Genomic DNA, 27,117 nt, shown 5'->3' with positions numbered 1-27,117 from the left:
CTTACTGTAACAAGTAGATGAAAGCTGCTCAGACAGAAAAAAACATGAAAAGGTAGTTAGGTAAAGAGGTACTGGGAAAATGACAGCTTTGGCTGCCTATACTGTCAGTACGGGTGGGGGGGGGGTGGAAAGGGAAGTTAAGAAATATTGGCAGTCAGTCATGCAAGACAAGAGGGAGCACACAAATAAATGAAAATTAGTTTTATTCAATAATTGACGCAAGTTATGTAGAATATGACAACAGATTAAATAACACAACTGATTAAGTATACTACATACACTCTGGGAAAAGAACTACTTCACGTCACATGTCTCATTTCTTCAGACTACAGCTGGATTTCAGACTACATAGGACATATTCACTAATGGATTAAGTCTTCCCAGATGTTTAAGAATTAGCTCAGTACTCAAGTATCAATGTAGCTTTAACTAAAATGTATTCCTCAACAATTTTACTTCAGATCAGATTTATTATAAATGACAAATGGCATGACATTTGTTGTTTTGTGATAGCAGTACAGTCCAAAAGGTGCAAAAATCTATATATAACAAAAAAAAGTGCAAAAAGGATTAATAGGGTGGCATTCAAGGATTGTTCAGAAATCTGATGAGAGAAGGGAAGATGATGTTCTTAAATTGTTAAGTGTTGGTATTTCGGTTCCTGTACACCTGGCCTAATGGTAGTAATGAGAAGAGGGCACATCCAGGAGGACAGAATCCTTAATAATGGATGCCACCTTCTTGACGCATCACCTCCTGAAGATGTCCTCGATAGTGAGGAGAGTTGTGCCTGTGAGAGAACTGACTGAGTCTACAGCTATCTGCAGCCTCTTGTGGTCTTTGTGCATGGAAATTCCATACCGAGCTGAAAAATCTCCAACCAACCGGTCAGAATGCTCTCTACCATCCATACAAATTTGCAAGAGCCTTTGGTGATGTATCAAATCTCCTCAAATGCCTAATAAAGTAGATTTACTGATATGCCTTCTTCGTGATCGTATCGATATGCTGGGCCCAGCTCACATCCTCAGAGATATTATCACCCTGGAACTTGAAGTTACAGACTCTTTCCAACTCTGACCCCTTAACGAGGACTGGTGCATCTTTTCCCTACTTACCTTTCCTAAAGTCCACAATCAGTTCCTTGATTTGCTGATGTTGAACGCCAGGTTATTGCAACAGCACTCAACCAACTGATCTATCTCCTCGTCGTCATCAGAGAGTCTACCAACAATAGTGGTATCATAGGCAAACTTATAGATCATATCTGTACTGTTCTTAGCCACACAGTCGCAAATGTAAAGAGAGTAGATCACACACCCTGAAGGTTTGCCTGTGTTGTTTATGGGTGAGAGGAAGGTACTATTACTGATCTGCAGTGGCTGTGGCGTCCCAAAACGGAAGCTGAGGATCCGGCTGCAGAGGTGGCAGAGATCCAGGTTTTGAAACTGTAATTGATAAATAGTAGTCTGATGTACGGCTTGCAGTTGTCAAGGTGCTCCAAAGAAGTGTGAAGAGCCAGTGAGATTGTGCTTGCTGTAGACGTGCTGCAGTGAGTCCAAGTCCTTGCTCAGGCAGCAGTTAATGCTGGCCATGATCAGCCTCTCAAAGCACTTAATATGATTGTAACTGGGTGACAGTCATTGAGGCAGCTCATGCTGCTCCTCTTGGGCACCTTTAAGACTGCTGTCCTTTTGAAGCAGACCATAGCAGTGAGATGTTGCAGATGTCCTTGAATACCCCAGTCAGTCGGTTTTCAGTACTTGGCCAGGTACGCCACTGTGGGCTGACTTCATCCTCTTGAAGGCTGTTTGGGCATCAACCTCCACAACAGAGATCGCAGGGTTACTGTGCGTATTCGCTCAGGCAGAGTGTTATTCTCCCTTTCAAAGCATGCAAAAGACTTGAGCTGATTGGGGAGTGAAGTACTTCTACATTGGTAGACAAAATATTAGTGAACACAGGCCAAACAGTAAGGAAAATGGAAAGTAACCCAAACTAATTTCAACACACACATGAAAGATTATTTTTTTTAAATTCAATTGTCTCATCATAACTGAAGTAGTTATCAAGAACATCTGATCCATTCCCGTTTAATGTCAATGTTTCTAAGCAAATGAAGAGTGAGGTTATGAGAAACCTCAGCTTTGCTCAGATTGGGGGGAAAAAAAAAACACGGGTTTTTAGCAATTTCAAGTCCTGACTTTTTCAACTCGTCTCTCAAACTACACAAAACAAAATGAACAAGTTGGGTAGAGGGGTAAATTATTTTGGCTCATAGGTCTCTGAGTAATTGATTCAAGGGAAATATTCTAACGATGTTCCAAGTACAGGACAGGAACACATCATTTGGCCTGTAATGTTTGTACCAACCATGGTGCCAATTGACACCAATTGCCCACAAGGTCCATATCCCTCTATTCCCTGATTGTTCCTTTTTAAATGCCTCAAACATTGCTATCATATTGCTTCTGCCACTTCCCCTGGTAATGGTGTTGGCACCTACCACTCTGGTTTCAAAATAAAAGCTTGCCTCATACAACTCCTCTACATTTCCCTCACATCTTAAACCTGCTCCCACTAATTTTTGAAATTTCCATCCTGGGGAAAAAGACTAATAATCTACTTTTTCAATGCTTCTCAATTTCATACACTTCTATCAGGTCACACCCACCCTCACCCCCCAATCCCCTGACCCTTCAGTAAAAAAAAATGTTGTCCAACTTCTTCTTACAGCTAATGCTTCCTAATCAAGGTAACATCTTGGTGAACCTCTGCTCTATTGCCTCTAAAGCCTCCACATCCTTCCTGTCATAAGACAATAGACAATAGGTACAGAAGTAGACCATTCAGCCCTTTGAGCCTGCACCGCCATTCTGAGATCATGGCCAATCATCTACTATCAATACCCGGTTCCTGCCTTGTCCCCATAACCCCTGATTCCCCTATCCATAAGATACCTATCTAGCTCCTTCTTGAAAGCATCCAGAGAATTGGCCTCCACTGCCTTCTGAGGCAGCGCGTTCCACACCTCCACAACTCTCTGGGAGAAGAAGTTCCTCCTCAACTCTGTCCTAAATGACCTACCCCTTATTCTTAAACCATGCCCTCTGGTACTGGACTCTCCCAGCATCTGGAACATATTTCCTGCCTCTATCTTGTCCAATCCCTTAATAATCTTATGTGTCTCAATCAGATCCCCCCTCAATCTCCTTAATTCCAGTGTGTACAAGCCCAGTCTCTCTAACCTCTCTGCGTAAGACAGTCTGGACATCCCAGGAATTAACCTAGTGAACCTACGCTGCACCTCCTCCACAGCCAGGATGTTCTTCCTTAACCCTGAAGACCAAAACCGCACACAATACTCCAGGTGAGGTCTCACCAGGGCCCTGTACAAATGCAAAAGGATTTCCTTGCTCTTGTACTCAATTCCCTTTGTAATAAAGGCCAACATTCCATTAGCCTTCTTCACTGTCTGCTGCACTTGCTCATTCACCTTCAGAGACTGATGAACAAGTACTCCTAGATCTCTTTGTATTTCTCCTTTACCTAACTCCACACCGTTCAGATAATAATCTGCCTTCCTGTTCTTGCTCCCAAAAGTGAATAATCTCGCACTTATCCACATCAAACACCATCTGCCAAGTTTCTGCTCACTCACCCAGCCTATCCAAGTCACCTTGAATTCTCCTAACATCCTCATCACATGTCACACTACCACCCAGCTTAGTATCATCAGCAAACTTGCTGATGTTATTCACAATGCCTTCCTCTAAATCATTGATGTAAATCGTAAACAGCTGTGGTCCCAATACCGAGCCCTGTGGCACCCCACTAGTCACCACTTGCCATTCCGAGAAACACCGATTTACTGCTACCCTTTGCTTTCTATCTGCCAACCAGTTTTCTATCCATGTCAATATCCTCCTCCCAATGCCATGAGCTCTGATTTTACCCACCAATCTCCTATGTGGTATCTTATCAAATGCCTTCTGAAAGTCAAGGTACACCACATCCACTGGATCTCCCACGTCTATCTTCCTGGTTACATCCTCGAAAAACTCCAATAGATTAGTCAAGCATGATTTGCCCTTAGTAAATCCATGCTGGCTCGGCCCAATCCTATCACTGCTATCAAGATATGCCGCTATTTCATATTTAATAATGGACTCTAGCATCTTCCCCACTACTGATGTTAGGCTAACAGGGAGATAGTTCTCTGTTTTCTCCCTCCCTCCTTTCTTAAAAAGTGGGATAACATTAGCCATTCGCCAATCCTCAGGAACTGATCCTGAATCTAAGGAACATTGGAAAATGATCACCAATGCATCTGCAATTTCCAGAGCCACCTCCTTTAGTACCCTAGGATGTAGACCATCTGGACCTGGGGATTTGTTAGCCTTCAGTCCCATCAGTCTACTCATCACCGTTTCCTTCCTAATGTCAATCTGTTTCAGTTCCTCTGTTACCCTATGTCCTTGGCCCAGCCATACATCTGGGAGATTGCTTGTGTCTTCCCTAGTGAAGACAGATTCAAAGTACTTATTAAATTCGTCTGCCACTTCTGTTTCCCATAACAATTTCTCCCAATTCATTCTTCAAGGGCCCAACATTGTTCTTAACTATCTTCCTTCTCTTCACATACCTAAAAAAACTTTTGCTATCCTCCTTTATATTCCTAGCTAGCTTGCGTTCATACCTCATTTTTTCTCCCCGTATAGCCTTTTTAGTTAAGTTCTGTTGCTCCTTAAAAATTTCCCAATCATCCGTCTTCACACTCACATTAGCTCTGTTATACTTTTTTTAATGCTATGCTATCTCTGACTTCCTTTGTCAACCACTGTGGCCACTTTCCCCCCTTTGAATCCTTCCTTCTCCGGGCGATGAACTGATTTTGCACCTTGTGCATTATTCCCAAGAATACCTGCCATTGCTGTTCCACTGTCTTTTCTGCTAGGATATCCGACCAGTCAACTTTGGCCAGCTCCTCCCTCATGGCTCCATAGTCTCCTTTGTTCAACTGCAATACTGACACTTCTGATCTGCCCTTATCCCTCTCAACTTGCAGATAAAAACTTATCATATTATGGTCACTACCTCCTAATGGCTCCTTTACTTCAAGATCACTTATCAAATCCTGTTCATTGCACAACACTAAATCCAGAATAGCCTTATCCCTCCCTGGTCGGCTCTTGTACAAGCTGCTCCAAAAATACATCCCGTAGGCACTCTACAATCTCCGTATCCTGGGAGTTCGGCAATCAGCACGGCACACAATACTCAGTTGTTGCCTAACCAAAGTTTTATATAGCTGCAACATGATTTTACTATTTTTATATTTAGTACCCTGACCAATAAAGGCAAGAACGCTCTACACCCTCCTTACCAACTTCTCCACTTTTTTTTGCCACTTTTAGAGCATTCGTAACATTCCTCTCCCCAGAGCTAATCAATATCATCTCGCAGTGCTAATCAATATTACTTTGCAAAGCTAAGAATTGTTGCCGCACGCACAAATACAATATTTTGCTCAGGGGCTATGCCTATTTCCACTCAATAATTTATTTTAAAAACACAAAAGCTTATTGATAAAACTCTGCTCTGCAAAAATCATCAGTTCACAGGTGAACCGAAGTACAAAGCACTCCCCCCCCTCATCAACTGATCCCCACCCTACTGACAACAATTGCTTAAACTACCTTTGAATAGTGATGTCATTGAGTATATACTTCAATGGAAACTTCATATCTGGAAACCCAAGACAGGCTTTGATGGGGTTATTTAATACAGTGGATTCTGGTTAATTGGGACACATCTGGACCAGTGCACTTTGGCCCAATTAAGTGGCTGTCCCAATTAGCTGAAGTTTCATGGAAATAGATAAAGACATTAAAAAAAGGCACACTAACAAATTATGTATTTAACTGTATTACAGAACAAACTGTACTGCCACTACTACAGTACTATTAAACTGTAGTAATTCTCAATAGTTATCAATGGGAGAATTCATCCAGTGAACACTGCTGCATTCTTTTGACTATAAATGAACAAAATCACCACAGGAACCTGGTACAGATAATGGACTGCCTTCATACAATGTTGCCGACGACTGCATCCTTCAAATCTTCACTTTCATCGTAACATTCCAGATGATTGTTGATACCTTCAAATTATTTGTAGTTCCTAACTTGAAGTAGTCAAATAGTTCAATTTTCACTCCCAGCTATTTCTGGCTTCTCCAAGTCTGAATGTTTTAAACTGCAGTGAGCAAACAGCTCTGAGTTATCTTGCTGTCTATTTCTCTCCAACTATCAGCACCAAAAATCACTGCTTTTGGGAAACAAACACACGCAACTGATGCTGTTTAAAAACTGTTAGCTCAAAGCATGGCTAATGGCCATGCAAGTGCATACAACTGACATTTAGAAACTGGCAATATCTCCTGTCACAACTAGTGGGAATCCTGGCTATTTTCTTGATTACTTCCTGTTCTTTAAGAGTTGTCCCAAATGAGCTGCTGCCCCAGTTAACTGATGGCTCAATGAATCACAATTCACTGTACTTCTGACTTGTAGATTGGGAGATCTGGGCACCAACTAAAAAGCATAGGTGGAAAAAGTATTGCACAATAAAAACAATTTTAATTATGCTCATAATTTTTTAGTGTAAAAAAAGTCAATCTTTCCAGCATATTTTAGATGATGGAGTATTTCAAACTACTCATGTATCCAGTGTACAGCCTATCAACTCAATGCAAGAGACAGAAACCAAGAAGAAAGAAAAGGCTTAAAACAAAACAAATAATGAGCGTTATGAAATACTTCAGGGAACAGGCAAAGTAGAGTGATATTTGCAATGGAAACAGCGTGGAATTCTCATCACGGATGAAGATTTCCCTCTACAGCTTAAAAATCAAGTAGTTCAAACTGGTCAGATATTACACAAGGTTTTCAGAATGTACTTATTCCAGGAAAATTAACAGAAGAACAAGCTAAAAGCAGCACAGACATAACACACTTACGAATATTTGTAAGTTACATTGCAGAATTATAAATTGATACATCAGAAAATATGCCAATGAGGAATCAGAAAAAAAATTACCTGGCCAACGACCATCTTTAAAAATTTGACGATAGATGCAAAAGACATTTAGAATTCAGAGTTTCATGAGAAAACTAATGAAAAAATAAATTAAAACTAATAGAAATAGCATCAAGAGTTTCAAGCCTTTATAAGAGTTTCACTCAAATGAGTGATTGAAGATTTGTTCTGATCAGTGCTTGACTTAATGCTCCAATACTGTCTACGTTGCTGGGCATCCTATTAGAGAAAGGATATCAGTGAGGGATCCCTCAAAAACTAGGAAAGAAACCAATTATACAACACAAAAAGGAAAGTCAATGTTGTAAATAGGTTAGAAGTGATTTTATTTTAATGTATCACTTGGTGAATAACCAAGGAGCTGATTACTGACTTCAGGAGGAAGAAACCAGAGGTCCATGAGCCAGACCTTGTCGGGGGATTAAAGGTCAGCAACTTTAAATTCCTTGGCGTTACTTCAGGGGATCTGTCCTGGACCCAGCATACAAGTGCAAATACAAAGAAAGCACAGTAATACCTCTGTTTCCTTGGAAAATTGTGAAGAGTCGGCATGATATCTAAACCTTTGACAAACTTCCATTGGTGTACGGAGGACAGTATATTGACTGGTTGCAACACAGCTTGATATGGGACTATCAATGCCCTTGAACTGAAAATCCTACAAAAAGTAGTAGATACACCTTAGTCCATCATGGGTAAAGTCCTCCCCACCATTGAGCACATCTACACTGAGCTGCGTCCCAGGAGAGCAGCATCCATCAAACACCCCCACCACACTCTTGTCTTTCCCAGCTGCGGAAAGGTGGCCATTAAATTGGGGGAAATCACTTCATTCAGAACCTCCGCTCCATCCACCAAAAGCGGAACTTCCTGGAGCCAAACATGTTAATTCAGATTCCTACTTCCATTCTGATATGTTGGTCTAAGGCCACCTCTTGTGCCAAGATGAAGCCACCCTCAGAGTGTCTGGGTAGCCTCCAATCTGATGACATGACTATCAATTTCTCCTTCTGGTAAATAATTTTCCCTCCTCTTCTATTCCACACTCTTGTTTGTTATCCCTTCTCACCTGCCTATCACCTCACACCCCCGCCCCCAGTGCCTTCCTCCTTCCCTTTCCCCTATGATCCAATCTCCTATCAGATTCCTTCCTCTTCAGTCCTTTCACACCCAACTGGCTTCACCTATCACCTTCCAGCTATTCTCCTTCCTCTCTCCCCACTTATTTTTTTAATGCCGGTGTCTTCTCCTTCCTTTCCAGTCTTAAAGAAGGGTCTCAGACCAAATCGTCAACTGTTTATTCATTTCCACAGATGCTGCCTGACCTGCTGAGTTCCTCCAGCACTTTGTGTATGTGTGTTGCTGCAGGAGGTACAGTAGCCTCAGGACTCTTGCCACCAGATTCAGGGACAGTTATTACCCCTCAACCATTAGGCTCTTGAACCAGAGGGGATAACTTCACTCACTCCAGCAACGACCTGCTCCCACAACCTATGGACTGGCTTTCAAGGTCCCTTCATCTCATGTTCTCAATACTTATTGCTTATTTATTCTTTTTCATTTGTATTTGCACAGTTTGTCATTGTTTGCACATTGGCTTTTCGTCCACCCTGTTGGGTACGGTCTTTTATTGATGCTATTATGGGTCTATTACTTACTCTGAGTATGTGCACAAGAAAACGAATCTCGGGTTTGTATATGGTGACATGTATGTACTCTGATAATAAATTTACTTTGAACTTTGAATTGCTCATATGGAGCTGCGGTTCACAACTTAAAAGGAATTTAGAAGAATGTCATTTTTAAAGACTTTTAAATTACATTGCAAAGTTAAGCAAGTGTTTGGAAGTATTTGTAAAAATATCAGAACAGTTATGGAACTTGCAAAGGCAAATGTGTTAGCCACCTGAAGTGTGAATTCCATTGAGAAAACTGCCGAATTCACTGGACTTGCAAACCAACCTTTTAGATTCAGACACTCCTTCCCAATGATTTTGATCCACTACACAAACTCTAAGATTCACTCCAGCATTCACCAAATTAAAAAAAAAACTAGCAATCTATTCACAATCCTGTATGTTATCAATCCAAAGAGTGAACCAAAAGCAATGAATATATTGATACATGTACTCTTCAATTGTTACTATGACAGATATAATATATCAACAATGGCCAGGATATAGCCACTTTGAGAGCTTGCTCTGCAAGCTGTTGCAAGATAGGAAATGCAGCAGCCAATAAACAGTCAGCGAGGTGGGATCTCTGACTAGTGTGATTCCTCATGAGATGAATTTATCTCTTTGTCCATGTATTCAACAGAATCTGGTCCTCAGCTACCTTGGGCCATCTTGCCACTGGATCCAGACCTCACTCTGTCAATACAGTTGGTAGCCATGACTACTCGGAATTAAAATAAGCCATGCACAAGTTTTGGCCACAATTCACCTGGAATCATTGTTGACTCCAAGGGACCAGGTAAGAAAGTTACGACAACCAGAAACAACGAACACCAGTAAAAATCATTCATATTAAATAGAAAGCATATTATATTTACAAATTAACTTCATGGCTCAATTATGCAAATTAAAAAACACCAATCGAGGGTATGGACCTCATCAACCTCACAATGACCGAGGAACAGGTGAAAGCTTATTCTGAAATCTTTGCCAAGTCAACTCATCAACGTGTATTGTACTGTAGGAAAAACCCTCCCAAACTCAGGAAAAAAGTTGTTTCACGTGCAAAATATTAACTTAGTTTGCCTCCTCTCACTTAAAGGCAATACAGTTAAAAGGTGTGGACATTTTAAGTATTGCTCTTCTAGCAGACCTCGTCACAACGGACATTTCACTTCTTGCCCAGTTCTATTAGGCAGGGGTGAAGCTTACTCTATGGTAATATTTTTAGTCGACTGAAAGCTTTTTCTTTTGGCCATTTTCATAACGCATTACATGAAGTATTGAGAAGGAAGGAGGAGGAAAGCTTCAATCAAGTTACCAGAACCAGATGAATTGCTTCTAAAAAGGGCTCAATAAAGCTATCAAAAAAGGGGTTTTGCTCCTAGTGCCTAAGGGGTCTAGATTTGAGGAAGGAGTGTGGAAAAGAAAAGGATAAGCCAACACTTTGGTTTTCACACAGACTACACTATTATTCTACTTGTGCCATAAAACAATAAATCTCCAAAGTAGCGACCAATAAAACTGTCACTGTCTCATGTGAAGACTCTTCTAGTTTATCTTTAATGGGTAAGAAATCCTGCTTTTGTAAGGGAAGTCTTTCTTAAATCTAGTTAGACTTCACCTATAGTTACATTCAAAGTAGGTATTTGGGGCCAACTAGACTCGAAAATTATCACCTCTGTTTGTGACAGAGATTGCTCATGTCAGCAGGAATATAAACAGGAAATAATTAGAAACTGCAATTATCAATTTCCTGAAATAAACAAAAGGAAAACAAAAGGGGTGCAATAAACATGATACTCTTTGGTGGCCATGCAAGTTTCCTGCCAACAAAAGGTACATTAATGGCTAACTGGATCATAAAAGCTTGCACCTGCAGGACACTGTTTGATGTCAGTGAGAATGCAAGCATCATTCATCATTACAAAAACTTATTTCCACAAAACTTTGTTAGCAGCAGTAAGTTATTCTGAGGAAAGACTACAGTTCCAACTAGTACTACAGTGAACACATTGGGCACACCAAAACAAAAAAAAATACATAGACAGCCTTTTATTCTCCAGTTATTGGTAAAAAGAGACAGTCCTTAGATGCAGGACATCATACTCAGCCTATATTGCTAACTCTACCTCGGGGTCTGACAGCACATCTGCCGCTACACACAACCACTGAATGCACACGGGTATGCAGATATTAGCTATGCCTTAATATCATCATATAGGTAGCCCTTGTCAAATTAGCACGCCACATAAAGTCCAGGTTATCATATTGATCAATTTGCTACAAACTATGTATTTACAGGTAAGCAAAAGGAAATTAGTTCAAACATAAGTGTTGCCTTTAATCAATTGTCTTTAGGTATACCTACACAACAATAGAGATAGCAAGACAAACTATTAAAACTATTAAATATTTTAATATAGCAAGACATTAAAACCTGAGTATTTTAATTTGATTTAAAACAGTTCTGCCACACAAAGCTTACTGTCCCAAATAGCATTATTCACACAACACACCTCAAGACCAGTTGATTCCCCCCCCCCAGCACAGGGGCATCAAGAAAGACATCCACAACTTTGGGTTGAAGTAGAGTTTGGATTGGTCACGATCTAGCTGAATTTTAACTTCTAATCCAAAGGATCGTGAGCAAAGCAATGTTTAATAACAAGTCAGATGCTCTTATTATTCAGAACTGCAAAGCTGAAGCACTAAATTTAGCATGCATAAACCATCAGAACAGTAAATTTAAATGGTTTATATGTTAGCTTTGGGATTTCAAGTAATGGAATCAATTCTTCAAGGCATTATAATTTGAAAAATATTTATATTCTTTGGTTCTACATTTAGAAATGCCACGAGGCAGAATGCCTTTGCCAATTTATCTTGTCTGAATGTTCAAGCTCAAATAAAAAAAAATAGAAAATTACAATGCAAGGACATTAAAATATAACCAGCTTCAGCATTTGTGTAACTCCACAAAACATTAAAAATACTGTTAGTTAATACTTTCATGTCCAGTGACATCCAAATTTAAACTTACAAATATGTCTTACCCTGCAGTTTTAATATTATAAGATTGAGTTGAATATATTAAAATATTACAATTAAGAAAACATTTCTGTTTTTGATTGTACTGTTGAGCTACAAAATCCTTCCACGATCCACACACTGATAAATTACAAAGGATCTGAAAACATTGCCACTTGGATTAGAGTTGGTGGAAGAATTATTTCACACCAGTAGTCAAGGAAAAGAAAAATTAAACCACACAATAGTATAATTATATCTGCAGATTTTTTTAAAAGAAAAATATGGATGGCATCGGTTTCTCCACCAGAAATTATGGCTTTGGGACAAATGTAAAATATGTTTACTGCAAGTTACTACATTTCTCTTCAGAAGAAATTAGAGAATGTTTTCATTTATCTGGTAAGTCACTTCAGAGGATTAAAGATTCAGTGTTGCTGGCATTCATAATGTTTAATACGCAACAACAAACTTAAAATGCTTCATTTCTGTCTGTGGAGATTCAACCACAAGCAAGTTGTTTTTGTACAGTTAGTGATGTCAAGACTGAACAATCCAGACAATGATAACTGAAATACTTGGACCTAATTTAAGCAATGATTCAAAAAAATTATCATGCAAAGAACTGCATGCAGTTTCTTTTTTTTCCAAAAAACTTTATTGGAAAAAAAACAATTCTTCTGTATAAAGAGACTCTCCATTAGGAGATCAGAGGCTGTGGTAAGGAAGGGGAGCAAGAGATCGCTAAGCTGCTCCAACTGCTTCCTCATCGAGATAGTTAATAAAATTCGCAGAATATTAAAAGAACAATTCCCTCACACATTACACACACCACACCCCCAGCCCCCGTCACTACACTTGATTTTATAGTCTATCTGGCTTATTTTTTCCACTAAGCCCAAGGATCAGGGAGCGTAACAACTGAAAAATTGACAATATGTACAAGAGCACATTGAAACAGCTTACTCAGGTAAAATGTAGGTTAAACATCAGATCACTTGCCAAGTTAAAGGACAGATCAGCCAAATTCATGATAGTATCTCTTCTCTGTGAATTTAGTTGTAATTGCTATGCTTTCTGGCCCCCCAAGAGTAATGAGGTGAAGATCAGGGAGGAGACAAGCCAATGCTTTAGCAACTTCAATGAACTTACAAAAGCAATCAGTGGCACTTTTCTATTAAAACAAACTTCTTATACTGTTCTGAATGGTACTTAAAAAGCTCAATGTACATTGCAGCACAAACAAAACTTCAAAATATTTAGTCAGCTATTTTTTTTGCCTCATGGGGAATTTAACATTGATTTTGAATCTATAGATCTTAAAAGTACAGCATAGAGAAAATACTATTTCTCAGTGAAGACATTCATACAAATTGTGGTTGAGTTTTGGTTTTCAATTTCAAAACCTAGGTAACAATACATTTTTTTTTTAAAATGTACAGTTGCAGCTTTGGGGCTATTTTCAAATTCAGAAATGGCCATTGGAATTATCTTTTTCCATCTAGACTGCTCTACTGAAAAGATCTGGTATGTGGAAATTAGTTCCTTGCACTCACATACTACATAGCTGACTATTTTGTTCTTCAACCTTGTACTACTGTGTGCAGTGCCCACAAGACATTTTTTCATTCCTTTAAGCTCCAGTCCTCCTTCATTTCAACAATCTTAAATAAGGCAATGCCTCTTCAACTTTGGCTCTTTCAGGACCTTAAAACTTGAGAAACTCTTGCTACTTTGCCTTGATCATGCAGTAGTTTAAAACCCAAGCCTACATTTAAAAAAAAATCACAATTCCTCATTTTTTCTGATCTCTTACATTCCTTCTAATTTTAGTGGTACCCCACATAACAAAACTCAGATTCTTAATTTGTTGTTCTTAAAACTATTTTTAAAATATAGTTGCTTGCAATAGACAACTTTAATTTTGCTTTCATATGTGGAATTTATACAGACTATAAATCTCTGCTAGCTAAACAGCAAGGAATTAAGTCATTGTATGAAAACTTTTTACAAACCATTTCATGTACAAAAAAAAAATCACCAAGAAAGTGGCTTAAAATTCAATCACAAAAATGAAAGCTATACAGAGTCAGAGGACAAAAATCACCTCAAATCTTGTGTTTTTGATCCCTGTTACTGAGGGAACATTAATGTGCCAGTACAACATGTTCATATGTATGAGGCTCAAAAGAGACCGAGTGGTCTCATTTAATGCCATTACAAAAGTGAACATAGTTCTCTTTAGAATGCAAAAAAAATGTGGAAAAAATGAACAATGTTCATGAGCATATACATTTGTTGCTCCATTAAAAAGAGAGATAGAAATGGAAAGCAGGTACCAAAAACACCTTGTTAGATTTAAATGTACTTATATCTGAAATAAACTACAGAATGAACCTCAGTGGATTCTGGAATATTGTAATTCACTTTCAAGTTAGTTCATTGGACAAAGAAACACTTGCTAAATTGTGAGAAAGGTTCACAAGTTGATTTCTAAATACCCCCCCTCCTTTAACACAGTTGGATCACAAATGTACAACTAGCACAGAAAAATTGCTATGGAATTACTGGCCCAATCAAAATCTTCCAACTATCTCAACTTAACCAGGACTAGTCTGGAAGATAAGCGAATTGCTGGAAATTTTCAGGAGGTCATGCATGCATCCTTTCAGGGAGAGAAAAATAACACTTTAGTGCTGCCCAATTGTACAGTATATTCTGAATTGTGGATTTTTATTTCAGATTTCCAGCACTAATTTACTTTTGATTTGATGGCAATTCAAATTCATAAAAGCCTAGCCAAAGTAAATTGGCAGCGGGATGGAAAACTGGAAGTGATTGATTTAAATTAATTAGCAAGGGGGATAACCAGAATCTCCCTCACAGTAAGCAGCCACAATCTGGAATTCATTGCCAGAACGTGTGGTTATAGTAGACAGACATCATTACCAAATGGGACTGGATAGATTACAAGAAAAATGTTACAGAATTACTGGCAAAGAGCTGGGGAACGGAATGGATGACTGCTTCGTACTGCACCATTGGAGGCCTGAAGCACATGGTTTTCATTTACAAATGTAATGATTCAATATTCATACTGTAGATATGATAGCAAACCAAAAAGTTCTTTTACAGGGATTGGTAATTTAAAAACTGTTCATTGTCCACATTTACATTAACTAGTTTGAACTGCAGTTAATTCAATAACGTGCAGGTGCAAGCCAAAATGATTTATTCTTGCTTGAATACAAATTATTCTGAACAGCTACCAATCATTCACTTAATAGTTCTGAACCAGACTCCCAAATAACATTGTACCCCAATGTGCCTGCGTGCACACACACACACTAAGCTACAGTAATAAAGCTAAACATGATCTTAATTGGTGACTAGAGGAGAAAACGATCAAAGATAGTGATCAGATTATCTTAACTTGTCACAACACACAGTGAAATGCATTATTTGCATCAAATCAGTGAGGATTGTGCTGGGAGCAGCCTGACATGTTGGCCTGCTTTTGGTACACCCACAATTCACGAACCCAAACTTGGACGCCTTCAGAACGTAGAAAAATACTGCAGCACTCCATGAAACCCTGCTTGGTCATGGGGAGAATGTGCACACACACCTTATAAAAATATAAGATTTAAACACAAAAACAGACTTCACAGAATCAAAACTGAGTGGTTTCAAAAGAAAAAAAAATTATTAGTCTGTCTAATCAGATTTCCTATTCACAAAATACACTCTGCTTCGGTACACATGAGCATTGTTCAATTTCCAAACAGGACTTAAACACTGAAAACAATAAAAAGAATTGTTCAATTAAAAATCAAAACCAATTCAATAGCTTCCCATAATTTTGGAGGTGCATTTCAGAGGCAATGGTTACTTGGGAACAAAATGAATACATTTCATTTGGATCTTGCTGTTCCACAGTCCTACTAATGAGGATTACTTTAACACCACTCACTATTCTAGCTACAGGAAGGTTACAGCAGTTTTAGCAAATCATTTAACTGCTTTACCTTTGATTCATGAAATGTTCTTCTAATTATGTCGGGGGAAAACATCAGCTGACTGTATCAGTCACCAGCTATACAGTCTATGATTAAACTATTACAAAATACTAAAGCATTAAATTCATAAATTTAGGAATCCCAGTATGTTTTATTCCAGTGGAAAACATATGCGTCCAATAACTCAAAAAAAGGTACAAGTATGAAACCATTCAACAGTTTTCCTGCTTCTTTCATCTAGAAAGATTAGTAACTCACATTCTATGCAACCATTGCTGCCTCTCTGCTCAAATAAACCCAAAGGCAAATTTCTACAACTGTAAAACTAATAGAATGTTCACAGAGTGTCACAACAATGAATTATCAGCTAAGTCTAGTAACCTTGACAGAAGCTTGGCTCATTTTTCTGTTGTAGACTGTGCAAATGGACCAAGAGAGGAAGACCAGAAAATGATACAATTTGAACAAAGCCGGTTCAAAATTCTACAGTTTTTACTAAAAAGGTTGAACAATCTTTACATCGCCTTTAGACCCTACTAATCCCAAACTGGATGTCCAAATAGTTTCAGTTTGCAATAGATTGTCAAGTGAATACAACTCATGATCAATCCGAATTTCTTTTTTTTTTAAAAAAAGACCATTTATTATTGTGGCCAGAGGGGAAATGTCAACAAAGGACATGCAACCACATTGAATTCTCTTCCCACAGTAAGGAGTCAAAATACTCATTGACAATTCTACTGCTACATATTATCAATGATTTAACCAAGACCAATTTAACATGCTCTCATCTTCCACCAGTTGTCTTCAAATTTTCAGATGTAACACATAGGGATCTCTATTGTCTATTTGCTAAAATACAATGATCAGCACATCAATCATGTTTGTCAAGAATTAAGAAAGGTCTTCCACCAAAAGCAAAAGTAGGATGGCACTTTTGGATTCAAAGTTCAGCAGAAAAAGATATAAATATCTCTTGCTTTTTAATCTACTGCCATTTATTTTCCTCTCTACCTTTTTAGGATTTTTTTGCCACAGTTCCTAAAACAATGAGGACAAGGAATCAACCGCAATCTTCATCTCTGACTGATGTGGAAAAATAGAATGATTTGACCTCTTTTCAATTCAGAATGCAGCTCCATAGGTCTGCAGTTTTATAATTAAAATCAGGTGAGGGGTATTGGGGTGGGAAACAGATAATAAATTCATTGATCTACACAACAGAGATAAATGCGGCACAACTAATTTCAACAAGCTTTTAAAAAAATACTTTTTCTCAAGCCTTGCTGGTCTATCAAATGAGAGAGCTTTGTGGATTGCATGAAAACAACAAAAATCTCAACAGCATGGGGGGTGTGTGTGTGTGTGTGTGTGTGTGTGTGTGTGTGTGTGTGTGTATTACGCTGCAGAATATCCATACAAATCCATCGAGTTTCTCAAGAAAAAGGAGTTGGCTGTTCATGTCAATTTAAACTCAAAATGTCACGCCAACCCTACATGCTTTAGAATTATTTAGTCATTCAGAATCAAATTTCACAGTTGCAGTTTTACAGGGACCTTCAAATTTCATCGATATTTTCTGTCATTCAACTGCATTTCTACTCCACTTGACTCATGTTCTTCCACTGCTTTAGCCTATTACTCATTACGAGTGGCTATCATTTACAGAGACTACAAATACTACTGCTTGGAAAACAGTCTCCTCACTCAACAGGGCCCTGTGTTGAAAGCTAACTACTGTGTCTCACTCTCGGGTTAGAGCTTCAAATACAACCACAAACTGCATACAAATTCTGCGGGATCACAAAACACTTAGATGACTGCTGTTTCATAGCAAGCCCTTCAGAGACAAGTGCATTGTTTCATGTCGATCTCTGAAGGGAAACAACTGATTCAAGTTGAAGCCCAAGAATAAAAGTTTTGTGTGGGAGCAGTTTTGTTATACTAGGCTTAGACAACCCCACCTCTAGTATTTTAGAAGTGTCTGTAATTGGGAGGGCGGCAGTACTACCAGTAATTTAGAACGCTTTAAATAAATTTTAATGGACAGAAATGCAGATTTCTCATGATTTGTGCTGACCCCTTTCCCAGCAGCTGAGCTGTCAGAGCCTGGCTGAACGTCAGACAGAATCATCAGCCTAGGCAGAGGACATGGGAAAGGGAACACAAGGTAAAATACCAACAGCAACCAGCAATCAGGCACCAAGCACTGGAACACAGACCATAGTTAGGTATGCTCAGGTTCACTGATATGGAGCAATGTTGGCTGAACGTTCTTCTTTGTTAGGAGAGGAGTTTCACTAAGTGCCAGATCAAACACTCCCAGCCCATTTGCCTGCTAGATTTCCCGAGCCAAAGGAAAAGGAGCCAGCAATAAATTGAAATGGCTGCCAAGATCCGAGGAATGATCATGAAACCGGCTCTCCAGAGCAGGTTATTCAGATGCACCACATTAAACTACAAGTTGGCTCATTCATTGCTAATTATGTTTCTGGTTCACATATTTGACAAGTTAACCCTGTATCTACCTTCCCACTTTATGAAGTGCCTGATTTTGTGGGAAAGTTGGGAATGGGACACTTAAAACTCAACCAAAAGGCTGTCTTAATCAATTAACCATTTCATTGCCCAAAGCATTGAATTCCTCTTTTACAATTCGTTCTTACACTTCTGGGTTAAATCTTCAGTCAGCAAAAGAACACCATGTTCCAGAATTCATTTAATGGGAGTTTGTAGTGAGTTATTGAACAGATGGAATACTTCACCCAGTGACTTTATCCAGGCATGATTTCATTTAGTCAATGATGAATACTACAGAAGTGAGTCACAAAGACTCAAGTAGAAGGGCCTGAGACTAAAGTCACTGGAATTTGTCCGTCTATCACAAAGGTATCCATGTCAAGGTCGATATTGTGGAGTCACGCACCATACTACTTTGAAGCATTTAATACTTCTCAGATTTAGCTCTGGGCACTTGCTGAAAACACAGCTTTCTTGGCAGAATACCAAGCTGGTACAACTCCATCATGGGAATGCAAACATAATCTGTAGGCTGGGATTTATAATGAAGTCAGTACAATTTTTTCAAACATCAAAGTGTGGTCTCACATTATCTTGGTTTGTAACCGTCTCCAATTGAATTATGTTTGTTCATGCCAACATTCAGTCACCTATTTGCTCCATCTTACTGCTTTTATCTAAAGCTGCCCATCACTTCAATTGAATGTGATGCATCAGACAAATCTTTGAACAATTATATTCAGAACACAATTAATAGCTACTAATAAAGATAATGTATTACCCCAATTATGCAATTAATTCCTCACGCAAACATGCACTTAAAAAATCCTGTTTTTGAAAAAAAATGGCTGAGGGACAATGTCTGATTTCTTACAATGCACTCCAAAGACTTTGGCGTTTCATCCTTCCCCGGCAAGGTTCACCATTCGCTGGGATCAGTGCAATTCCAACACCTAACGTTAACTGGATCCACAGCAAAGCTGCCAGCTCATCTGGCACCTCATCACCACCAGGGTCAAACTACCACTACAACTTAGGTGTACTTTCATCTACTCCTCCCAAACACACGCGCTTCATTGCCTGGAAGAAGGACTGTAGGTGCATGGGATACATTATCTGCCAGATTTTCAGATCTCTCAATCTCATCTCAGGACTACATTGATACTTTTGTCACTGCTGGGCTAAAATTAAGGAACATTGTGCTCAAAAGCACTGTGATCCATTACCACACGACAGGAAGCCTGCTCATCATCTTCTGAGGAACAAGCAACAAATGCTGACCTTGTTGGCAAATCCCTCCCCTGGTCCCTAACCAAAGGACCAACTACATATGTCCTTCCCCTCTTCCTCCCCTCCCTGAAATTTCAAATCACTTCCATAAGATTTCAGATAATCAACATTTCATATTGCATCTATTTTAACAACTTCCATTTTTTTTTCAAAATTACTACCACCAAATCTTTAAATAGGTTTGGCTTCACAGAATATAAAGTTCTTGGTTGATCACATTGAGATACTAAATTATATTTAGAAATAGGTTGTCTCCACACAAATTATACAGTACCCACCTCGGATTTAGAAGACATAACATCGTCTACTCCATTGTCATTTGGATCTACAATATCTTCAAACGGAGATAAACTTGGCTTATTTTTCTCTATCACTTCACTTTCCATTTTGATTTTTGCTGTCTTAACTTGAGGTCGGTCCTTACTAAGCTTCTTTTCAGAAGAAAGTGGCTGTGGAGAAGCACTGGGAAAACTTCTAAACAAAAAATCAGAGCTGCTTTTCTTTTTCTTCTTCGCTGCAAGTTCATCAGTGTCTATATTTGCAGGCCTCTTCACAGTCTTAACATCCTGCTGAACGCCTCCATTTCCACTTACCACGCTGCTTTCCAATGATTTTGGCTCTTTTGACATTGGTTTTGGTTCCTTAAATGCCATTTTAGGAACAGTTTTCTCATCTTTTAGTGGTTTGTTTTCTTTGGGTTTCTTCGAGGACTCTTTGGAAGTTTTACTGTGTTCCCTGGAAAGTTCTTTGAAGGCACCTTTGTGCTCTTTTGAGTCTTTAGATGCTTTGTCTTTGTGCTCTTTCATGGATTTGTGGGACTTCGAGAAACTGTGAGCGCTGCTCTTATTTGGATCCTACAAAGTTGAAAGAAATGAGAAAAACAGTCATCTTCTTCAACCAAAGCTTTAAAATCTAAATATGCCAAGCAATGAGGATGCAGCAAGAGAATCATAATTAGATTTTCATATTTTCATCCCACGATACAAGCAAATAAAGTCTTACTATATTCTTACTCATCTGGGAATTAATGCAAGGAAGGGGGTAATACGATACACACAATATTTTTTAAAAATGAGAATAAATGTTCACAAGGTCAAGTTACTGGAAGATGATTTTAAGAACTCAGTGTTAAGTACAGGTATGGGTAAGGGGGTAAAAGAGAAATATGGCAGGAGTAAACATCCCTTTAAGTAACATGTAGTGGAAAGTGACCAACTCCTATACAATTATAATGCTCTATATACTTAACCAACATTGGGTAGCATTGCAACAGATAGCATTAAGATGCAACAGCTGGACTGTAATCATGTCAAATGGTTAACATTACTAAAGAAAATGGGGAAGAAAATTGACTGGTGCTTCAATATCAGGTCTGCAACTTCAAAAAAAAAGACTAACTGCAGGGAAAAGCTCAACTGAGATTACCATCTACAATGAATATTTTTGAAGTATATTAACGTATTAAACATTTTGCAACTTAAACTGACAAGCATGTATATTAATTCTATGTAATTTTATTCTAGACCTTTATCACTCTTTCAATAAAACTGAGCACACTTCACATCTGTGCAAAAATCTGTGGAAAAATTTTGGCTTCTCAGTACCAGCCCCCATCACTTCATCCGAAATCCTAAAGCTTTTAAATCTGGATGATACCCCTGAATAGTATCCTCTGGTAATAAACCACCAGCTATGAGACCACACACGTGGAAAGCAGTTGTTGTACTGTGCTTGGATTTCTAATAAAAAAAATCAAAGACTATAATAACAGCATGATAATGGATTATTAAAGAGTTGAAAATAGAGAACTAACCTTTTTTTTCCAAAATGGAATACTTCATTTAAAAGCCAAATTGTAAAAAGAGATGCAGTTCATTTAAATCTGATGGGTACAAAGAGGAAAGCTGACCATTCAAGAAAGATGTTTTTTTTTCCAGGGTACTAGTTTTGTTCAACAACTTTAAAGCATAAATATAGAATAGAAGCTCATAGATCAGTAAATCGTGAACATCTTAAGTGTAGTTAATTGTGGTATGACAGCATTTAAAGGGGAAAATGTATTTAAAGGATTAAATAAATAAGATCCAACTCTGGGTAGTTTAGCAAATTGAACAACTCAAAAATGACACAAATGCAGATATTTTGCTTGGGGAAAAAAAAACTTCCCTAATCGCCCATAACTTGTTTCCTAGTTCATATAGATAAAAATACTAAACTCAAAGATGTGGCCATTAAAGCTTTCTGCTCCACAAATGAGAACTCAAATACATAATTTTCCCCAATATACTGTCATATGTTTCAACAACTGGTCTCGTGAGCAAAATTGTGAAAAGTACCAAACTGCAGTGAAAACCTTCAATGATGTTAGTCAGGTCTTCACCACAGTATCGAGGTTGGGCTGAAATGTGCTTGATAACCTTCTCCAGATTTCCACACCTAGGCATTATAGTGTAAAAGGATGCAACATACTCAAGGTTAGGTAGCAAAGGGTCCAACCTCCTCATCCAATCTTAGTTAAGGGTACAGAGGCAGAGGAGGCAGATACACTTCACACCTGGCTCCCAAGCTTTACAGGAGTTGCACATAACATGACCTGGCGGGATTTCATTAGGGTGGTCTTGGAACAAGCCCTTCATTCCCACCACCTTTGGCCTACTCATTATGCATGGATGGCTCTCCCTTATGCATCAATCTGCAGGAAGCGAGAAGCTCCAGGGATAAAGCAGCTTGACAGTAGAAGACAATGCAACATGTCGGCTGCACCTATAGTGACCAAGCTCATTTTAATATCTAAAAAGACCCTACATTTTAAAACAAATTGATGCAGGTACAGAAAATACTAAACTTAGCATATTCCAATTAGCCCCTGAAAAAGGTTAAGCAGTGGAAACTCAAGGTTTAAATCTCAATTATCAAAAGAAAGAAAATTGGCAATAGTTGGTTGACAGTCACCACTTACTTTGGTCAGGTGACTAGAGTAACTGACCCCCCCGTCATGGTTATTATCAATATTTCAAAAGTGGCCAAAAGATTTGTCTTTCCAAGGCCAAGCATTTCCAATTCCCACTGAAATTGTGCACTTTTTTTTGAGAAACATCAAAAAAAAAGTGCTAAAGAACAGGAGTTTCAACTCCAGCGAATTGACATCTTGCTGTTAAAAGTGGTCCAACACCCAGTTCCTGAAGCTACTTCTCTGGGAAGCGAAGTTTGCTTCAGGCACTCTCAACTCATGCAAGTGTGCGTTAAAAGTAAAACACCAGTCTATATTTAAGAATTTGAAAGTATTCAACTTTGAAAGTAACATTCAGCTTGAAAATGTATACAGTTCTTGCCAGTAAACTACAGGATTTATTGATTTAAAGGCGGCACAGGTGAGTTTTCTAAAGGACATTGCCAGCAGGTCTGGTGGTTTTCAGTTGAGGAAAGATTGGCCAAGTTGTGTTGGAACAAGATTTAGTCAAGATGTATATAAAGAGCCCAAGTGGAGTGAATGGGAAGAACACATTTTATTTAGCGGAGGCCAATAGCTGAGCACTGGGTGGGGATGGGTCATAGTTTTTAAATGATTATCTAGAGACGTGGTAAGGGGAATTTTTTGCTTTCTATTCATAAAGGCAGTAGCAGCTGGAACAAATCACTTCCAGTAAGGTACAAGTAGAAACTATCTTGCTGAGTAGTACCTCGACAAGCACTCAAACTATCTTAATCTAAAGTGCACCAGAGTAAGCAGTAGGAAGTGGAAAAGAGCTGAGATGGATCTTTTATAGTTCACAGACACATTTGATGTGAGCTTTAGCAGTGTCTACCCAGCACAAGCCCCTCATGTCTGAGCAGGATCACTGTAGCCCAAAACCTACAGGGCAAATACTGCAGCTTACATGATTTCTCTTAAGCTGGCACAGCCCTTTGATTAGCGCTACTAGTAATGCTTTGCTGCTCTCCAATGCTTCTACTGCTTTTCTAATCTGAGCACATGAAGCATTGAAGTACTCATTTTTGTTTTATTTCTACACTTTTATTAAAGAATCCTGCTCCCTTTTACTTAGCTGTTTCTATACCGCGATCATGCTGTTTGTCTAGTTTACGTAGACACGTAGATTACCAGGTGCATTCCCTCAAATCTTGATTATTCTTACTAGTAATTAATCTTGAAATAAAATTATAATTGTGGATTTAATGTATGAACTGCAAAATCTCAAAATTAAACTACCTCAGTCAGTGTTTAGCCAGGCAGCAACATTCGCCAGAACTGCATCTGTAATAAACAGAGGTTTCTCCATGAAATGACATGGCTTGTTTTTGTATGATACCTGAAAGGGTTCTTCCCAATTTCAGAGAACTAACATTGCATCCAACTCCATAACACAGGAGTCTGAGAAATCCCAAAGTGCAATCCTGATTGCATGGCAGATTTTCCCCTCACCGTAAACAATAATGAAAAGCATGTGAGATCAAGGCAGAATAAAGCTCAATCTTAAAGATGTTTATATTTCTACTGGAAGGAATAGTCAGTCTTATTATAAATCAACATTGTCCAGTTTTTAAAAAAAATACCAAAATCAACTTGTGCTTTTAAAACTAAGATAGACAAAAGCCAAATTTCAGTATTTCAGTTTGTTGGACTTGGCCACTCCATTTCATTTTCCCATCTCGCCTCCACAAGTCTTGATTAAAGACCTTGCTTGATTGTAATAAGTTTTAAATCGCTTTATTTATACCTTAAGGAATGAATTTCTGAATATGTATGGGACCCCAGTAAACAAATAGATGTTCAACATCAGGCAATGAGGAAAACCCAGTACGCTATCAGCAGTGGTATTACCACAAGTTCGGAGGCCTCAAAGATGATGTTGACCTTCAGCAGAATCTAGTTAAATGCTGATCAGAAGCCAGCAAGAACATGGGTGACTGAGGAACAGCACAGTGAGCTGAAGATTATTGAGACACATACAGAGACCAATCAGAAGAGCAGCAGAATGCAGAGGCATTGTTGAACAACAGGATAATGACAGAGGCAAATTGACTGCGCATATTCAATCCCTTTTTCCTCCTTGTGCACAACGCGATTCTTTGCGCAGTTCTAGGATAGATTTACATAACGGTTGGATTTTCAGAGCTCCAGTGGACAATATAATTTTAAGGGAGATTTCACATAATCATGGGAATATCATGGGAAAAGCTAATAAACTAAAACACTGGCATATAAGATTTTCATAACAGGTGTGTTTCTGTATATGCACTGTAGATCAACATAAGAAAAAGCAACTCTTTTGCAATACAACTATTGCAGCTTAATGAAACTGAACTACTTTTGATGTTTCTCCACATTGTGTGAATGAACAAAACCCAAGCAAGCAAATGAAAGTCCACCTTGATTCAGACAAAGTCTGTCAGAGGCTAATGCTGTGCATTTCAAAATTGATTGCAATGGACCAGATTTTGTGGCTGGAACAGCAGTGAAATGGCCAGCAGTCACTCCCTTCACACTATGAAACTTAACAACTTCAAATAAGTGTGTATATAAACCAGTTAAACCAGCCAGTGGTATCCCAATACCCCTCTTGTTGCACTGTGCTATAGTATTCACTTGGATCATTGCTAGCTCATTTGTTTCTGGAAAGACTCTACTTATTAATAATAGCATTGTAATAAGTACTGAAAAGGTTACACTTCACTGCATTGTATAGCTGAGTTCTGAGGTTGCTCAGTCTGATTGCTGCTCAACTACTTTGAACCTGGAGGAAACAAATTCTGTACAGGGAGTACTGTTCTTGCTCCTTTATATTTCATGAAAATGTTTGATATTTCAGCTATCATAATCTCCAGTGAAAATTCTACTCCTTACTGCATGTTCTATTTGAAGTTTAAAAATTGTGCTGCCCAACTCCTGGCTTGCTCTCTGTGAGAATCAGCGTGATTACTCAGATTAATTGATGATTTTGCTGTTGCTGGATACAAATGTTCTGCCGAACCCCATTCTCACCATCAGTGAAGGTTAGGATCGATCACTGCTGAATTCACAGTTTGCTGCTAGCAACTGTTTTCTCCCCTGGGTACAGCAGCAAGGCGTCTCTTTGCTGTTGACTACAAAGTCTACACCATTAACTGTCAGAAAAAGAATTGTATGTTTCCTATTTACAACTACAGCCAACTTCCCATCCTCATAAATAATAAATTAAAGAACCTACCCCTCCTGCTTTCAGCAATTTTCGACGGAATTCCTCTGTTGGATTGTTGAAGGTGAGTTTTTCACAACGGAGATGATTTACAGGTGGATGCCCCTCAAGGTGCAAGAATAAATCATAATCAAAGCGTACCTTCTTGGGCTCTTCCTAAACAAAAAGATGCAAGATATTTAATTTGACCCAGATATGTTTTGGCATTTCAATTTCAAGACAACTATTGGGTTTGTTATTCAATTTGCTCAATTTAGAAAGGAAAAACAAAATTTATCTCAATTGGACTAAAGTGTCACAAAATAAAGTCAAACTTAAAAGACATAATAGACTACCAAGTGTCCAGGACAGTGCAGAGAAATGTACTGAATAATTATTTGCCAGGTTTGACATATCTGTAGAATAATCTGCAGTTCTCACATTGTCCTCATCAGCTACCTTAGAACCTATATAAAAAATAAAGTGGAAGCAAGTTACTCTTATTCAAGAGACGAAGAAGATTAAGCAGCTACAGGCTGCTGTTTTAAATCAGTACACAGGGCATGAACATGGGCCCCTGATCTTACCATGCATACCAAATACCCATCTTCAATGTTAGCTTATGAAAATATTTTTGTTAATGTATTGTTCTAATACATTATTGGCTAATGGAAGACAATTGCTTCTCCAACTGGAAATAGTGTGAGCTTCCAGAGGTCAATTATGACCTTTGTTTTGGTTATACATGAATAACACAGCACTGAGTACAATTTTGCAGTTGGCAAACAATACAAAAGTCAATCATATTTTTAAATTGCAAGCAGGGTGATGGTCAAATTGAGGAATACAGAAAGAAATGGGTAAACTCTTACCAGATAATACTCAATAACATTACGAGTTGCTGTTCACAAGAGACAACACTGAAACTATGTAAATAGTATTTTTTCCTCGGAGTAGACAGGTTGGGAGAAAAGGAGCCTGAAGTGATGTTTAATAAATCCATGTATGTATAAAATATATGGGATGTTTAGTCTGTAAACAAGGGCAAAAGTACAAAAACAAGGATGGCATGGTAAACACTTGCAAATCATAAATTTGATCTCAGCTGGAACATTGCATACATTTCAGGATGAACATCAGGTATTGGAATGGTTGCATTTACTAGAATGATACCACAGATGAGAGACTTGAATTGGGACAGTTACTGAATATGGTGGGGGGGGGGGGGTGGAGAGAGAGAGCGCAGGGGATCACAGACTAGACAAAATGAAAATCAACTATAAAAAGTCTTTTCCAAACTCCCTTCCATGGGCTTTTTCCAGACTT

General features: G+C 38.5%; 1 protein-coding gene across 2 annotated transcripts in view; it reads right to left on the bottom strand.

The window, feature by feature from the left end:
• Positions 1–27,117, bottom strand: part of mllt3 (MLLT3 super elongation complex subunit) — a 118,339-nt gene that overhangs the window by 29,822 nt on the left and 61,400 nt on the right. For both annotated transcript variants that reach the window (XM_072281791.1, XM_072281792.1), the window contains exons 4-5: positions 25,825–25,968; positions 19,915–20,490 (exon numbers count right to left, since the gene is read on the bottom strand). In XM_072281791.1, coding sequence (XP_072137892.1) covers positions 19,915–20,490; positions 25,825–25,968 — 720 coding nt within the window. The remainder of the gene's footprint in view (positions 1–19,914; positions 20,491–25,824; positions 25,969–27,117) is intronic.

Source organism: Mobula birostris, chromosome 17, assembly GCF_030028105.1.
Source record: "Mobula birostris isolate sMobBir1 chromosome 17, sMobBir1.hap1, whole genome shotgun sequence".
In the NCBI taxonomy this organism is placed as follows: Eukaryota; Metazoa; Chordata; class Chondrichthyes; order Myliobatiformes; family Myliobatidae; genus Mobula; species Mobula birostris.
The sequence above is the reverse complement of the archived record's forward strand: the minus strand, read 5'-3'. Positions and strand labels throughout refer to the sequence as shown.